Source organism: Grammomys surdaster, unplaced genomic scaffold (assembly GCF_004785775.1).
Source record: "Grammomys surdaster isolate TR1022 unplaced genomic scaffold, NIH_TR_1.0 266, whole genome shotgun sequence".
NCBI classification, from domain to species: Eukaryota; Metazoa; Chordata; class Mammalia; order Rodentia; family Muridae; genus Grammomys; species Grammomys surdaster.
The window spans coordinates 704,240-721,581 of NW_021604707.1; the positions used below are offsets into that span (position 1 = coordinate 704,240).

General features: G+C 39.0%; 1 protein-coding gene across 5 annotated transcripts in view; it reads left to right on the forward strand.

Moving 5' to 3' along the window:
• The window catches only part of Zbtb44 (zinc finger and BTB domain containing 44), a 46,593-nt gene that overhangs the window by 21,698 nt on the left and 7,553 nt on the right, over positions 1–17,342 (forward strand). For 4 of the 5 annotated variants that reach the window (XM_028776170.1, XM_028776173.1, XM_028776174.1 and 1 more), the window contains exons 2-3: positions 4,076–5,149; positions 15,918–16,002. In XM_028776170.1, coding sequence (XP_028632003.1) covers positions 4,132–5,149; positions 15,918–16,002 — 1,103 coding nt within the window. In that variant the 5' untranslated portion in view covers positions 4,076–4,131. Of the gene's footprint in view, positions 1–2,514; positions 2,567–4,075; positions 5,150–15,917; positions 16,003–17,342 lie in introns of those variants that run through there. The other variant, XM_028776172.1, reaches the window with a different exon arrangement.

The window sequence follows — 17,342 nt, forward strand, 5'->3', positions numbered from 1 at the left end:
CAGACTATATGAAGCTCAAGAAGAAGGAAGAGCAAAGTGTGGATGATTCAGTCCTTCTTAGAAGGGGGAACAAAATACTCACAGAAGCCGGGCGGTGGTGGCGCACACCTTTAATCCCAGCACTTGGGAGGCAGAGGCAGGCGGATTTCTGAGTTCGAGGACAGCCTGGTCTACAGAGTGAGTTCCAGGACAGCCAGGACTAAACAGAGAAACCCTGTCTCGAAAAACAAAAACAAAACAAAACAAAACAAAAAAATACTCACAGGAGGTAGAGGCTGGGAGGGACTTGGGAGGAAGAAAGGAGAGGGAAGAGAAAAAGGAGGGAAGACAGGATGATATATAGAGGATCAGGAAATTGAACAGAGGTGTGTAGCAATAGGAGATGGAGAACTAGGGGTAGCCACCATAAAGTCCCAGATACCAGGAAAGCAAGAGGCTCCCAGGACCCAAAGGGATGAGATTAGCTACCAACAAAGGGGAGAGAGAACCTATAGAGACCATATCCAGAGGTTAGGCAAGGTTCCCTGTTGGAGGAGGGGGCCACCCATTCATCTCCAAATTTTTAACCCAGAATTGCCCTGTCTAAAGGAAATACAGGGACAAAGAGTGGAACAGAGACCGAAGGAAAGGCCATCCAGAGACTGCCCCACCTAGGGATCCATCCCATATACAGACACCAAAGCCAGATACTATTTTGGATGCCAAGAAGTGCTTACTGACAGGAGCCTAACATAGCTGTCTCTGCTAGAACCTGACAAATACAGATGTGAATGCTTGCAGCCAACCATTGGACTGAGCACAGGGACCCCAATGGAGGAGCTAGGGAAAAGAATGAAAGAGCTTTGCAACCCCACAGGAAGAACAACATCAACCAACCAAACCCCCCAGAGCTCCCAGACACTAAACCACCAACCAAAGAGTACACATAGAGAGACTCATGGATCCAGCCACATATGTAGCAGAGGATGGCCTTGACTGGCATCAGTGGGAGGAGGGGTCCTTGGTCCTGTAAAGTCTCAATGCCCCAGTGTAGGGGAATGCCAGGGCAATGAGGTGGAGTGGATGAGGGGTTGGAGGGGGAACACCCTCATAGAAGCAGGGGGAGGGAAACAGGATGAGTTTCTGGAGGGGAAACTGGGAAAGGGGAAATGTAAATAAATAAAATATCCAAAAAATAAATAAATACATAAATCAATCTTGGGGGGAAAAAGTTCTCTTCTAGATTGCTGCATGTGAATACAGGCTGTGGAAGGCATATTAGGAGTCAGTATAGATGTTAAGTCTTCTACCCTTTTCCAAGATGTGAGCTCTAGTAAAGGCATTAAGTTATGTCTTATGGGCAGATGTTGTTTGAGATTATGTATATACCTACAAAAACTAAAAACTTATGTCCACACACAATATGAATGAGACTGTCAATAACGCCGTATTATAAATGAATTATACATTCTAGCCAGCCTATATAAAAGACACATAATCCAAGCATTTCGTGTACAAGATGTAAGCCTAGATTGGGCAGGTTTGGAGCTAATCTAACTTACATTCCAGACATCCATTCCTTGTTACTTGCTGTTTCTCTTGGCCACTTGTCATGGTTCATCTCCTCCCATGGAGGCTTCCTCCTCTTTCCCTGTCCTTTCTTCTTCCTCTCCTCTCTATCTGAGACCTTCGGACAGGTAACTGAAAACCCACCTACCTCTATCTATTGCCCAATCACTGGCTTTAGCCTTTATTGACCAATTAACTTGGGGAGCAAGGTTCACACAACAAAAGTTGGTATACATGAGAATCTGCTTGTCTTGGAACAACCGGATCTTGAAGTACAGAGTTTTAGCACTTGATTACAAACAGCTTTAGACCAATCCCCTACACTGTATTCTTAATCAAGATAGAAGCAGAAAAAGAGATAATTCAGTGGTAAAGTGCTTGTTAAGCAAGCATGAGGATCTGGGTTCCACTTACCAACACCCACATAAAATGTTGGTCATGGTGTTATGTACCTGTGATCTCAGAGCTGAGGACACAGAGACATGAGGATCCTCAAAGAGCTAATTGTAGTTTCTGGACCTTTTAGAATTGGGAGAGACTACTACTATTCCAACTACTGAATTTCTCTGTTGCCAGTTACTATCTGAAACGTGTATTTGATTATCCTCAGTACTCTGTGATATAGGTTCTATTATCCCTGTTGTACTGCTGCAAAAATTAAAGTACAAAGGTTAAAGTTCATATCACTACATGATGTAATCAAGATGGCAGTCCAGTATTGTGAGTGGTATAGTTCCTCATCTTGGCTGGCTTTAAAATCAGACTCATGTCCTTTAGAGCTCTTCCAAGTATAATAGGCCCAAGATAAAGAGAAATCATGCCTCTGCTTTTTAAGTTGGGCCATCAAGAGTGATTACTTTGATTGGGATTATGTAGTTGAGGGCAATCACTATTTTTTTCCTTTTAGGAAAGAAGAATAGAGTTGAATGGAGTGTGGAATTCAAAACATACTGATTATTGGCAAAACTCCTTTTCTAATTTCTAGCTCTTTGATTGTGGAAAATGGAAGTAACACCAGGTTGGAAAAGTTTTCCATTCCCTCCTTTCGAAAATAGCCTTGTACTGACTTGGAAGGCTGATACAGTATGGGGCATCCACCCAAGTCATGTTTCAAGTGGTCTCATTTTAGCATTCTCTTGAATGTTTTCAAACTATGATGTTGACTTTCTTTCTTTTTCTTTCTTTTTTTTTTTCTTTGCCTATGTGTCATGCAGATTGTCCCTGGGTCCTGGGTGTCATTCGCTCTGAAGTCACTCTTCTGCCCTCAATCACGTGACTGAAATCAAACACACACTCTTGATGGCTCAGCTTTAAAGCAAGGGGCCAGTTTACTGACATACAGCAATGACCTGTTTGTGTAAAAGAAAAATTATCAAATCCATTAAATTATTTTGTGCCTAGATCATTCCTTAACCATATTATCTCTGTAATTACTTTGGATTTTTTGTTTGTTTGTTTTTAAGTTTGGGTTTGGGAGTATTGTTTTCAGTTATTGAGACAGAATCTTGCTGTGTACCTCTGGTTGGGCTGGAACTCATCATGTATGTCAGGCTGGCTTTGAACTTGTGGTAATTTTCCTAATGCTACTGCCTCAAATGCTAGCTAGGATCACATGCATGCACTGCTATGTCTGCCTGTGATTACTTGTATTTAAGAATATGTGGAGCAGGGTTTCTTTGGTTGTTATCTTTAGTGATCTTAATTGACTTTCTTCTCCTTTAATCCATATAACAGAATAAGTGTTCCTAGAACAGGTTTGAATTTGGTCAAGGTCATTATTTCTATGGCATCATTTCTCTTACCTTCTTAACATAGAGTTCATTTCCTGTTACCCTTAACATGATGTCAAACAGGGAACAGTTTTGTCTCCTGTCATTAGATTATTCAGACTTTTTGAAAATCTTGAAATCTTTTCTTTATTTTTCTCTTCTCGTTTCCCCCTATACATTTATTTGAATAAAATATTTGATAGAATTATTATATAATGATTGCCTAACAGTATTTGCTGCATGTTCACATTTAGAAGCAGAATAATTATATACCTACTGACCAAGGTGTCTTTGACAGTCAAAAGATTATCACATGTTAAATATTTACAGTAGTTTCTGGCACATAAAAGCACTCTATAATTGTCATTTAACTGATGTTTTTAAATGCCTCTCATTAATATAGTAAATTATAGATCACTAGTTGATAGTTTAGAGAATGTATTTTTGTTATTAGTACCTTCATTTAATTTATATGACACAGGATCTTACCCTGTTGCCCAAGCTGGCCTCAGACTTCTGTATATAGCACAGGAGGTCCTTGAACTTGTGGCAGCCTGCTGCCTCAACCTTTGTAGTACTAGGACTGTGGGAATTTGACATCACAACAGAACAGAAAATGTATTTTTAATACATTCCATACCTGTAGTTTTTCCTCTCTCAATATCTTATTTGGCACAGTGTTTATATGAAAATAGTATAAATAGTTCATTTCAACTATTAAGCTGTCATTTGATGGTTTGTTTTCTGTATTTTTTTAGGATAATTCTGATTCATTGCATCCTTGAAGAGCATCAATAGAAGAGGGGGAAAAAAGATGGGTGTGAAAACATTTACTCACAGCTCCTCTTCCCACAGCCAGGAAATGCTGGGAAAACTAAATATGCTACGAAATGATGGACATTTTTGTGATATCACTATTCGTGTCCAGGACAAAATCTTCCGGGCTCACAAGGTGGTACTAGCAGCTTGCAGTGATTTCTTTCGAACCAAACTTGTGGGCCAAACAGAGGATGAGAACAAAAATGTGTTGGATCTGCATCATGTTACAGTGACTGGCTTTATACCTCTTTTAGAATACGCTTATACAGCCACTCTGTCAATTAACACGGAAAATATTATTGATGTTCTAGCGGCAGCCAGCTATATGCAAATGTTTAGTGTTGCAAGTACATGCTCAGAGTTCATGAAGTCAAGTATTTTGTGGAATACACCTAATAGCCAACCAGAAAAGGGTCTAGATGCTGGACAAGAGAATAGTTCCAACTGCAATTTTACTTCTCGAGATGGAAGCATTTCTCCAGTGTCTTCAGAGTGCAGTGCTGTGGAAAGAACCATTCCTGTCTGCAGAGAGTCCCGGAGAAAACGAAAAAGCTACATTGTTATGTCTCCTGAGAGTCCTGTAAAATGTAGCACACAAACAAGTTCCCCCCAGGTATTGAATTCTTCAGCTTCCTATGCAGAAAATAGAAATCAGCCAGTTGACTCTTCTTTAGCGTTTCCATGGACTTTCCCTTTTGGGATAGATCGAAGGGTTCAGCCTGAGAAAGCAAAGCAGGCAGAAAATACCCGGACTTTAGAAATGCCTGGCCCATCTGAGGCAGGTAGAAGAGTGGCTGACTATGTGACTTGTGAGAGCACAAAAACTACCTTGCCTCTAGGTACAGAAGATGATGTCCGGGTCAAAGTAGAAAGATTAAGTGATGAGGAAGTCCACGAGGAAGTGTCCCAGCCCGTTAGTGCATCTCAGAGCTCACTGAGTGATCAGCAGACGGTGCCTGGAAGTGAACCAGTTCAAGAGGACCTTCTGATTAGTCCACAGTCTTCCTCTATAGGTATAATGCTTCCTATATTTTTTATGTTTTTTATGGTCAATTCAGACATTTAAGTTTTTATTTTATAGGCTCAATCCTGTAGAAATCATTTTTTTAAATGGAGTTAAAACATAACTGAATTTGTTTGTTTGTTTGTTTGTTTGTTTTGGAGCTGGGTTTCAGTGAATAACCATGGTTGGCCTGGAACTCACAGAGGTCTAGCCTACCTCTGCTTGCAGAGGGATTAAAGGCACAAGCCACCATACCTGGCTGATGATTGGGCTTTTTAAAAAATAGTATTAGCACTATAAGTTTTATGTATGTGTTTAACAAGTTACACATTGAAAAAGAAAAAAGTTCAATAGGATATAAGGGATAAAAGTAGAAATAAAAATTGTTAATTACCTTTTGTCTGTTTAAAGAGACAGGGTCTTGCATTGTAGTCTGGGTTGGCCTTGAACTGGTCGACTGGAACTCTTGCCTCAGACTCCTGGGTGCTAGGATAACAAGATTATACCACCACACCCAGCTATGAATACTTTCAATACAAAAGAAGACAGACTTTGAAAATCTACATAAAGAAACTAGGCACTTCTTTAACTAATGATGTGGGCTGTAATCCTAGCACTAGCCAGGAAAATAGTAGCACACCTCCATTCTCAGCTACATAATTGTCAAGATCTGAGCTGTGTGTGTGGGGTGGGGGATCCACTTGTTGTTTTGTTCTTTTTTAAATGGATAAGGGCATTTGCTATCATATCTGAGAACCCAAGTTTGAATCCTGAAACCTCTCTGATTAAAAAGAGGCTTTTTATTGCACAAATCTTGAGGCAAATCTTGCAGGCTTTTTCTCCCTCTCAAAATTAACATATAAATGTAAAAAAGCCAAAAATATTTATTGAAAACTTACAAAGGGTGCCAAACATGATTGTATGTAAAGAGAAGACACTGTTCTTACAGTTAAGTGTTATGTAAGGAGAAGGCATTATTCTTACAACAAAGGGGATACTAGCCCAAATGGAGAAGCAGATATGTCCGTAAGTTACTACAAAAAACTGGTAAAGCTCCTTTGCTAGACAAGTTAAAAGGCATTGTTATGGTAATAATGAACCTAGTGCAAAGTGATATACAGAAAAGCAGGGATCTATGGATCAGTGGGGAATGAGTGGGAAGTCCAAAGGAGCTAGTAAGAACAAATTGTGGAGAGCCTTGAACACTAGTTCCATTCAACTGCAGGTAATAGGTCCCTTCAAACAGGATCTTATTTTTAATTACATGATATGATCTAGAATAGGAAGTCCAAAACTGATAATGTGGATCTACAATGTCAGCTAGGCTCCTTATATATAAGTTCCCATCTTTATCAGTTTATCTGTAGGCTTATTGCTTTGTAGTTATTTAAAAAGTTCACTTCATCTTGAGATTTAGGTTCTAGAAAAGGATAGTGCTTGTAATCAGGAATGCACTATTAAGGTTTCCCAGAGGCTCTTTAAAAACTAGTGTTAGTCTATACCACATGATCTTTCTTAGCCACAGAGAATCTGAGAAAATGATTATTGAGTCCATGACCGCTTTGAGCAGAATTGGAGCAGAGTAGTGCTAGATTTAGTACCATGTGCTTTAATCCCAGGACCAGGGAGACCAGTTCACGTAGATGGATCTCTGTGAGTTTGAGGGCAGCTCTTATTCTACATAGTAAGACCCTATCACAAAAATCACAGCAATAAGCCAGGCAGTGGTGGCACATGCCTTTAATCTCAGCACTTGGGAGGCAGAGGCAGGCGGATTTCTGAGTTGGAGGCCAGCCTGCTCTACAGAGTGAGTTCCAGGACAGCCAGGACTGCACAGAGAAAACCAAAAAAAGAAAAAAAAAAGAAAAAGAAAAAAATAACAATAATGAAACATAGTGGGTAGGGCACATGCAAGAGCATTGCCCACCGTAGATAGGCTAATCAATATAAGGACATTTTAACTTGAGCATATCCACAAAGACCCCATTTGCAAATAAGGTATAATTAATAGCCAAGGTAGGATGTCAACTTTTGGGGAACTCAAATTTTTTTTGAGTAATTTGAATAAATATAACTAATAAGTATTTAATATGCACAGATCATAGCTATTTTGAGTCTTTAGTCTTAAAACTATCTTAGTACCTTCTAAATAATATTAGAAAATTTAGAAATCCAAATATTTAGCTAAATACCTTAAACTACACTGAAATTTTTTTTTCTTTTGGTTTTTCGAGACAGGGTTTCTCTGTGTAGCCCTGGCTGTCCTGGAACTCACTCTGTAGACCAGGCTGGCCTCGAACTCAGAAATCCACCTGCCTCTGCCTCCCAAGTGCTGATTAAAGGCGTGCACCACCACTGCCCAGCATAAAATTTTCATTCATTACTTTCAGGTATATTTACTTAGTTCATATTTTGCCTTACAATCTTACTAAACATGGTTATATAGAGAACTTATGAATATAAGTAGACAAAACTTTTAAATTATATAACAGTTTCTACCTGTATAATTGTGGATACTGTAGCATGAATATAGGAAGATCTGACTTAAATATCTCATATACTCCAAGTGGATTTTTTTCTGCCTTCATATCAAGTGTACTAATTACTCTAGACCTCTTACATCTATAGATTTCTACATTAGAATAAATCCATAATGAACAAAAAAGTAAATTCCTCAGATATTGTGGGTAGTGAATAAAATTTCTACTCTTGGTACTTTGTTCTCTATATTTCAGAAGAGCATATCTACAAGCCTTTCATTTTACTTAAATTCATTAAAGATACCAAGTGATAGCTTGTCATTTTACTGCCTGATAAATTTGATACCTACTATAGTCATTCTGAAATTCTGTAGTAAAAATTTGACTACCCATGAATTTTATTGAAGTGAAATTTTACCTATATTTGAAGGTTCCCATTTTTGCCCATTTACTTAGTAAAAGATCGTAAAATCTTAATGCATTGCACATGGGGTAAATAGAAGCAATAATTACAACAAATCCAAAAGGAAAAAAATTGTTATCTTATTATCCAGAAAGATAAGGCTGGGCCTGGAGAGGTAGTTCAGGATTAGGAATGCTTCCTACTCTTCTGAAGGAATGGATTCAGTCCTAGCATCCTCCAGGTAGAGCACAACTTCCTACTAACTCCAGCTCCAGGCATCCAGGGCCCTCTTCTGGCCTTTGTAGTTACTGCGTTCATGTACACACAGGTAAAAATAAAATAGTTTTTTGGGTTTGTTGTTGTTGTTTACATTTATTTATGACACATGTGCAGGTTAGAGGACAACTTGTGGGAGTCAGTCCTCTCCTTCCGGAAGTGAGGTTGTCCTTCATGGTGGTGAGCTCCTATGCCCAGTGAGCTTTCTTGTCAGCCTAAGGTTTTGTTGTTGTTTTTGTTTTAAACACAGGCTATTAATTTATATACCATTTTAAGAAAAAAAGAATCTTAGATGTGATGGATTCATTATTTATCTTAAAGTTTCAATTATCTATACTCACCAAGGACAAATATGAATGAATGACTTTAGATAAACTACAGTTTACTAAGCTAGCAAAGGAATTCCATACTCTATAATTCTACCATTAAAATTAAAGTGACTGAGGAATACTTTCCCTGCCTTGCCCTGGTGTTCGAGGACAAATGTACTCAGTCATCTTTTCCAGAGGACCAAAACACCTACTTTGTAAAATATTTCCAAAGCTGCTCTTAGTTATTGAAAGCAGCTCCTTACCTGTTTGCGATAGAGTTTAGGCAGCATGCAGATCTTTTGAAGAATGAATCATGTCAATTTGTAAGAGCTAATCATAAGATTCTAAGTTAAATTCCCAGTTGTAACTGGCTGTCTATTAACTTAAAAGTCTTTGAAAAGACTACAAAAGCATTTCATCAAAGAACAATTTGTATCTGTTTAAATAGCCAAAATACTCCTAAGAGACCTTTTTACAGGAAATAAAACCCAACAGCAAAGGGCAGTCACTGAAATGCTTGAGCTTGGCTCATAAATTTACCCTCCAGGCAAGGGCAGTTTACATCTGAAAAAGGATTTTTAATCTTCAGTATTCTCAAAGAGCTAATGCATGGCAACTGGAGAATCTCTTAGACTACTATTTCTGTCAGTCCTGTCACCCCAGACCAACTGTGGTGAGCGTGAGCGGTTCACTTCATTGCTTGTTCCCTTTACAACAAGGGAGATCACACCACAGTGCTTTTAGAGTTTTGTTTTTGGTAAGATGGTACTTGTAGGAATTAGCAGAGGATTTAATTTAAGCCTGAGGTAGGTGATTTTAGGGAGTGTTCCAGAGAGTTTGCTTAGTACTGTGGATACCAGAAAGCAGTCATAAACTTATGACTGAACTCAATAAATATCTTCTAAAAGTGCAGACTGAAATGAGTCTACAGTGTCCATAACGTAAACTTACTGGCTAAGAAAGGAGAATGATGTAGATATTTTTGTGACTGTAGTCACCTTGTTCTATCTGCAAGATACACTTTTTCACATCATTCCTGCATTTAATAAGAGTCACAGAGTAATAACTCTTTGATGTTGATGCCTTGTGAGGTTATGTCTAACAAAATACTATGGGCTAGCTAAGAGTATTAGGCCTACTCCTGAGAGGGTCTGATCTGGTCCTGAGAGTCAGGCTGCTTGTTTTTCTTTCCCTCCCCTCTTTTTCCCTTGCCTTGTTCATTTTGACACTAGGCAGTAAATATAGGGCTTTGTACATGCAAAAGTTTTCTACCACTAGATCGTCAGCCCACTTGTCCTTAGCACGCTATACTAAAGACAGTCTCTGAATTTATCAAATCACAATAGTGTCACAAAATACAGCAGCTGCATTAGCAGCAATTTACCAGCTGGTCTCACCTACACTGGTAATTGATAAGGTGAATACTTGTTCTTTTATTCCAGTTTTAATCATTAATATTACCTCATATCACACAGTACACAGTAAATACGTGTGTGTGTGTGTGTGTGTGTGTGTGTGTGTGTGTGATTTACAGAATGATTATAATAGGCTACAACAGAGTTCAAGAGATCTCAGAAGTAGACTGATAGAAATGGAACTAGAGTCTGTACTGGTAAAATAAGAATCTAAAAACAGCCATAGGGAAGAACCTACTTCTTGACTTGAAAGCAGAAACACAGAGTTGAGTCCACTGCAAGGTGAAAAGGCAAAGCTAGAGCAGGAAGTTTTAAATGGGACCAGGTGGATGGGCAGTCAAATAGGCTGTCAAGCCAGGCTGAAGCCCTAGGGCAGTCAGAGGGAGGAGGTGCCTGCCCTGTCCTTGATATACAGATCAGTTGTAAGATCCATGTAGGGCTGTGCCATTGTAGTGCTAGGTGTATACCGTGTTATGGGCTATAAGTAAAGGGGCTTTACACACACGCCCTTTTTTTTTTTTTTTTTTTTTTTTTTGTCTGCTGTGTCTGATGAGTTCTTGATACAAGAGAAGCTATATTGTATACCATTCTTTGTCAAGAGGGTGGGTTGATTTTATAAGCCAGATCTTACCAAATCAAGCTAATTGTGGCCACAAATTGATTTTACTGTCTCAAGAGGAAGAAGAGTCTGTCCAAAATTCTCAGCTGTCGTCACTGGCTTCTAAGAGGGAAATGGAACCCAGGGCCTTTTGTAGATTTGACTCTAGCACTGAATGCTATACCTCCAACCCAAAAATTGTATAAAAATTAAATTTTAATAATATAAGAAACATTGCCAATAAATTATTTGTAAAGCTTGCTGTTAAGACATCTAATTCAGATTCTAGTTCATATAATTACTTTTTTGTGATTGGTGGCACAAACTATCATATCAGGAAAAATTTTGCGAAATTTATTTTTTTGTTCGTAGTTATATAAGTGATATTTTCACACATATACTAAAACTTCCACAATATGGATGGAACTTTGAAGTGATTTAGTTTTAGCTTTGGGTACACTTGATAGCCATGGGAAAGAGTAAACTACTTTTATTTTTTGCATGCTTACTATCTGTTGAATTATGGATTTAATGACCAAGATATGTGACATTTATTGTGTTGAAGTAGTCTTTTGTTGTTGTTGTTTCAGATGTAGTGTTTACTCTATATGTATCGTATGTATCATGTATGCAGGTGTCTGTAGAGGCCTGAAGAGCATCATATTTAGAGCTGTAATTACAGGCTATTGTGATCCAGCATCGATGTTGGGAACTGAACTCGGGTCCTCTGGAAGAGCAGGAAGCAGTCTTAACTCCTGAGCTATCTCTCCAGGACCTTGACCATTTTTTAAAATAAGCTATTGACATTCTAGAAACCAAGACACAGTAGTTCTAATTTCTACCTCACCAAGATACCACCCCCTCCTAGGAGTGTAACCTGTCTAATGATGAGAAGCAAGCCCACTAGATCAGTCATCCAGGCTTGCCCTTATCATACCTGGTTTTGTCTTTGTTTCTGCCTATAAACAGTAATACCATCTTCACTAGTGATCAGGGGCTTTTCCAGTCTGTCTGTCTGTCCGTCTTTCTCTCTTTCTTTCCTTCCTTCCTTCCTTCCTTCCTTCCTCCCCTCCCCTCCCCTCCCTCCCTCCCTCCCTCCCTCTCTCTCTCTCTCTCTCTCTTTCTTTCTCTCCCCCCCTTTCTTTCTTTGTTTCTTTGGGTTCTTTTGTTTGGTTGGTTTTAGTTTGTTTTGGTTTTTGTTGTTGTTGTTTTGGGGTGGGGGAGTTTGGTTTTTGAGACAGGGTCTCTGTGTAGCCCTGGCTATCCTAGAACTCACTCTACTCTGTAGACCAGTCTGGCCTCAAACACATTCATACAGATCTGCCTGCCATTAAGGCCATGACTGTGAACCTTACCTCCAACCAAGAGTAATAAACTTCTTAGTTCCTAAGAGGCCTGTTGCCAAGAAATCACAACTGTCTATGATAGCCAGGAACGTTACCAGTTAGCAGTGCTGATGTCTAGAACTCAAAAGCCTTGGATTCTGCCTCTGGTGCCTGCTTGAGCATCACAGGCCTGTTTCTCAGTTACTATTCATCATGTGATTCTTGGCTTTGCCTGTCTATGTTGTAGTATCTACTCTAGGGTTTTGTCACAGTGACCCAAATGGCTTCTCATTTTTAACTCTCAACAGTTACCTTCCATATAACCTGTTGATCATGAAAGAAAACCTGGACATAAGAACCTGCTGTACAAGAACCATGAAAGCCTGGTGTCTGCCATAACAGAACCTCCCTTGCTAGATTCATACCACAGCTCCATTGTGCTTATAGAAATTGTACGTTGGGCTGTGGTTATTTTGAAAAGGTTTAGAATCCTAAATGGGAAACGGGGAAAGTCGAAGCAGCTCCACTTTAAGATTTTATCATTATTTGAGATTTGATCATTGAGGAAGTAGTCAGTGAGAAGTATCAAGTTAAACAGTGTGCCTGTTTGTTCTTCTTTTATGGGAGAGGTTGTTTTTAAAGTTTTGTCTAGAAACTTTTCTAGCTCTCTAGAAGTTCCTCCTGGGTCCTTTCTGCTCCTCCTTTTTTCCCTTTCTCAGTGAGAGATTGAGGTTTTCTATTGCAAATCAAAACTTTCTGTTGAGAGTTAAAAATGAGCAGATTTTTCAGCTGGGCATGATAGCAACATGCTTGTTATCCCAAGCATTTTAAGCATTTTAAGAGATGGAGGCCAGAGGCTCAGAAGTGAAAGCCCAACCTTTGCTACATAAGGAATTCAAGGCCAGCAGGAGTCAGATGAGACCCCTGTCTCAAACAAATCCACACTGAAAGGGCCTCATAATTATTAAGAAAAGCACAACTAGTAATAGCCTCTCCAGGTGGCATGCAAGTGTTGAGGACTTTCCAAACATAGAGGGAAGGGAATAGAAACCAGATTTCTATACAAGCAAGTGCAAGTTTTTCAGTCTTAGAGAGATTGCTCACCTTAAAAGACTGGATCACTAGAACTAAACCTGCTGCTTGTCCTTGAAACTCCAGGAGACTATAACAGCCCTTTGGCAGTGGGCAGACAAAAAGGAGGGAACTGGGGAGATAGTTCAGTGAGTAAGGCATTTGCCAGAGTTCAGATCCCCCAGCACCCACATAAAACCAGCCAAGCATAGAAACATGTAATTGTTTAGAAGACAGGACACTCCCCCACACACCTCCAACGCAAGCTGCTAACTACACTAATGGAATTGGTGAGTTACGGTTTCAAGTGAGACCTTGCTGAGTTCAGTATATAATAGAGGGCATTCAAGGAGGCGTGAGATATTTACTTCTGGCCTATGTACACAGGCATTTACATGTATATCCAAGAGAACGGGGTGGGGGGTGCTTCCTGAAAAGCAATCACCCACTAGATCATTTGCACATACAATCATCTTGGTTATATAATATGCAGACAAGCCTTACAATTGCAAGTCACATTCAAGAACCTAGCAGAAGCAAGTATAAACCTTTGGAAGAGATCGTATTTAACTTCAAGGCCACAAACCATAAAAGGTAAGAAGGGAACAAGGCAACGGAGATGCACTCACAAGGAAAAGATGACAGAAACCTGTAATAGAAGGGAACAGAAAGCCATTGAACAGTTTCTAACAAATATGCTTACTCAGCACAGTTAACAGGTTTGAACAATGACTAGAGAGAGCAGTAAGTTATACACAAAGTAACAGATTTAGAAGAAAAAATCTAGCTAAAAACAAAATCTCAGCAGATTGGATTTAGCAAAAAAAGAATTGAGTCTAAAAGCAAATCATTTTAATATTTTGTTGAAGAGACAGGAAAAATAGAGACTATTAGAGAAAGCATCGTGTGGGAAAACATACAAATATATAAGGGAGAGAATATCAGAACCCAGTAGGATGTTGTCCTAAGAAAAGTAACTGCTAATCTAGATTGCACATACAGTGAGTTCAGTAGGGAAAATGAAAGATCGGAATGTAACTCAACTGGTAGAGTGCTTGCCTGGCATACAGGTTTAATCACCAGTGCTGCAGAAAACCAGGCATAGTGACCTACTCTGTAATCCCAGTACTCAGGAGGTACAGGCAGGAATATAAGTTCAAGGGCAGCCCAGGATACAGAGGGTTCAAGTATCAAAAAGATAAAAAGTTACAATGCTCCTGCCTTTGCTTTCTGAGGGCTTCAGTATAGGTCTGTGCCACCTCCTGCTCCATGTGACTCTGACTCAAAAAAAAAAAAAAAGTAAAGCTGGTGGGCAATTTTTTTTAAGTTAACTAAATCATTACTAGAAAATCCTAAGGATGGCCTCCATTGGGCAAAGCTGGCATAAATAAGTCTCATATTTAAGAACAAACAGGCAAAGCATGAAGAAATATAAATAAGCATTATTTATACAACAGAGCAGTAATATCTGCAGGCCTAATTAATCAAAATACCAGAAAATTTGCTATAGAATCAAAGCCAGTAGGAAAGGGAGTTCAGGCTGTCAGCCATTCTTATATTATGTGGAAGGTTGTGTAGGTTTTGGTTAGACTTTGATTAAGTTATATTCTGCCCCAGGAGCTGGGAGAAGGAGTTGCTAAGGACAGAACCCAGGGCTTTTTGCATGCTAGGCATTTGATTTACCACTAAGCTACATCCCCAGTCCAGGGTATGTGAAATGACTAAGATAACTAACCAGTAAAAACAGGAGGGAAGTATATAATTTCCAATCCAATAGAACAGGGATTTGACTTCTACACATATGCATTAAGTTTCTGTAAGAGCATTCTCAGCAGCAAAGTTCATAGAAAATCCCATACTTCCCTCACAAGGTAATAGGTTATAAGTATTCTATAACAGTGAAAATAAACTCATTATAAATGTGAATATGCTACAGTATATGAAGCTGTAAGAATACATAACAGTATATGAATATGAATACATAATTCAAGTTTATAACTAGATAACACTAAACTGGAGTTAGAGCACTGAGTATTGGGAATTGAACCTGGGTCTTCTGGAAGAGCAGTCAGTGCTCTTAACTGCTGAGCCATCTCTCAGACCTGACCCTTGTCCTTTAAATTGTCTGTAAAAATTGTGACAATAAAGTAATTTCTAAAAGATACAAATTAACAGTGCTTTCTTAAATAAGTATCAATATCATTTAATTTTATGTGGATTTCAGTTTACATTTGAGTCGTTCTTATTTTCCCAAGGTTCCCATGAAAGAAATATACCTGAAATTTTTTTTTTTTTTTTTTTTTTTTTTTTTTTTTTTTTTTTTTGGTTTTTCGAGACAGGGTTTCTCTGTGTAGCCCTGGCTGTCCTGGAACTCACTCTGTAGACCAGGCTAGCTTCGAACTCTCAAGCTCAGAAATCCACCTGCCTCTGCCTCCCAAGTGCTAGGATTAAAGGCGTGCGCCACCACTGCCCGGCACTGAAAATTTTAAATATTGAAGCTACATTTATTAAATCATCTTGCTAGTCCTGTGTGATTTACTTTTAAATCACATGAACATTCAGTCAAAAATAAAATATAACCAGGTGGTTTATACCAGTTGGTGGTGGCACACACTTTTAATCCTAGTACTTGGGAGGCAGAGGCAGGCGGATCTCTGTGAGTTCAAGACCAGCCTGGTCTACGGTGTGAGTTCCAGGATAGCCAAAGCTCCACAAAGAAACCGTGGCTCAAAAAAACAAGTGTGTCTGTGTGTCTGTGTGTAAAACATTACACTTTAATAAGATACGAGCGCTAGGTAAGTTAGAGGATTGGATATGTGACTTGTAGTTAACAGTTAACATCTTGGATTATTTGCACCAAACATTAACAACTGTCTCTTTTAACAATTCTTTTTTGCAGGCTCAGTAGATGAAGGAGTCACTGAAGGATTGCCTACACTTCAGAGCACTTCTACCACCAATGCTCATGCAGATGACGATGACAGGTTAGTGCCAACATAGTATGTCCTTTCCTCATGAAGACTGTGTTTATAGCTCTCAATTCAAACTTGTGTAAGAAATTGATTGAAACTTAAGGACAATTTTGCACATTTCCTAAACTGCGTAGTACGCTAACCTTATATACAGAATGTTTGCTCTCTTGTTTGCCAAGTATAGTTCTAGATGCCATACATGATTTTCAAGGTCTTGTCTTCATTCAGCCTCTAAGAACTATACATTATCCTTTTTCCTTCATCACTTCTCACTTGATTGCCCTGAATCTAATCTTTAAGTCCTTTCAGTTCTGGTACACTGGTTTAAATCACTGCCATCTTTCTCCTGACTACTCTACTAGCTTGGAAATGATTGGTCCCTGATTTCATTCTTCTGCTTCTTAAGTCCATTCTCTATGTACTACCAGATCATTTTATTTTTAACTAAGATGTCATGGTTTTTACTTGAAATCTAAATTCCTGCCAGGCAGTGTTGGCACACACTTGTAATTCCAACAGTTGAGAGGCAGAGGCAGGTGGATATCCTGATCTACAAAATGAGTTCTAGGTCAGCAGGACTATACAGAGAAACCCTGTCTCAAAAAACAAACAAACAAAATCTAAATTCCTTACGTTTTATTCTACATGATCCAAGTTTACCAAACTTTCATCAGTTCCCAAAGCCTTCTAGATTTGTTCCTCCCTCTGGGCCTTTCTATTTTATAACCTTTGCTTAAGATGTTTTCTCCCCTAATCTCCATTCACTGTTTTGACTCTTAAATTTTTTATATAATTTAATATGTACTGTTGTTTTGCCTGCATATATGTTTGTGTACTGTGCACCACATCTCTGCATGGTGCCTGCAGAAGCTATTAAAGGGCATTAGATCCCCTGGAACTGGAGTTTTAGATGGTTGTGAAGCACTATCTGGCTGCTGGGACTCAAACCCAGGTCCTGGAAGAATATTCAGTACTCTTAGCAACTGAGCCATATCTCCAGCCCCCTCTGGCTCTGACCTTCAGATCATTGACTTGTTACCAATTGTTGAGGAGGCCTTTATTGACTACCAGCTTAAACCAGCACTGTGGGGTCGTCCTAATTTGATTCTCTACCCTCTCTCTGGTCCTTTCCCAATTATTTATTGTTTGTCTCTCACTACTGAATATAGATTCCACTGAAAGAATTGCTCCTCAGAGCGTGCAAAATAGTCTTAATGCCTGTACTTGCTGAAAACTTGAAGGATTCAAAGATGTGTTATCTTGAGTAGATAACCCTGGGAGATTATGAACCAAAATCACTTGAATAAATTAGTAAAAGCATAAATAAGCACAAGTGCCCTTATTCCTCAATT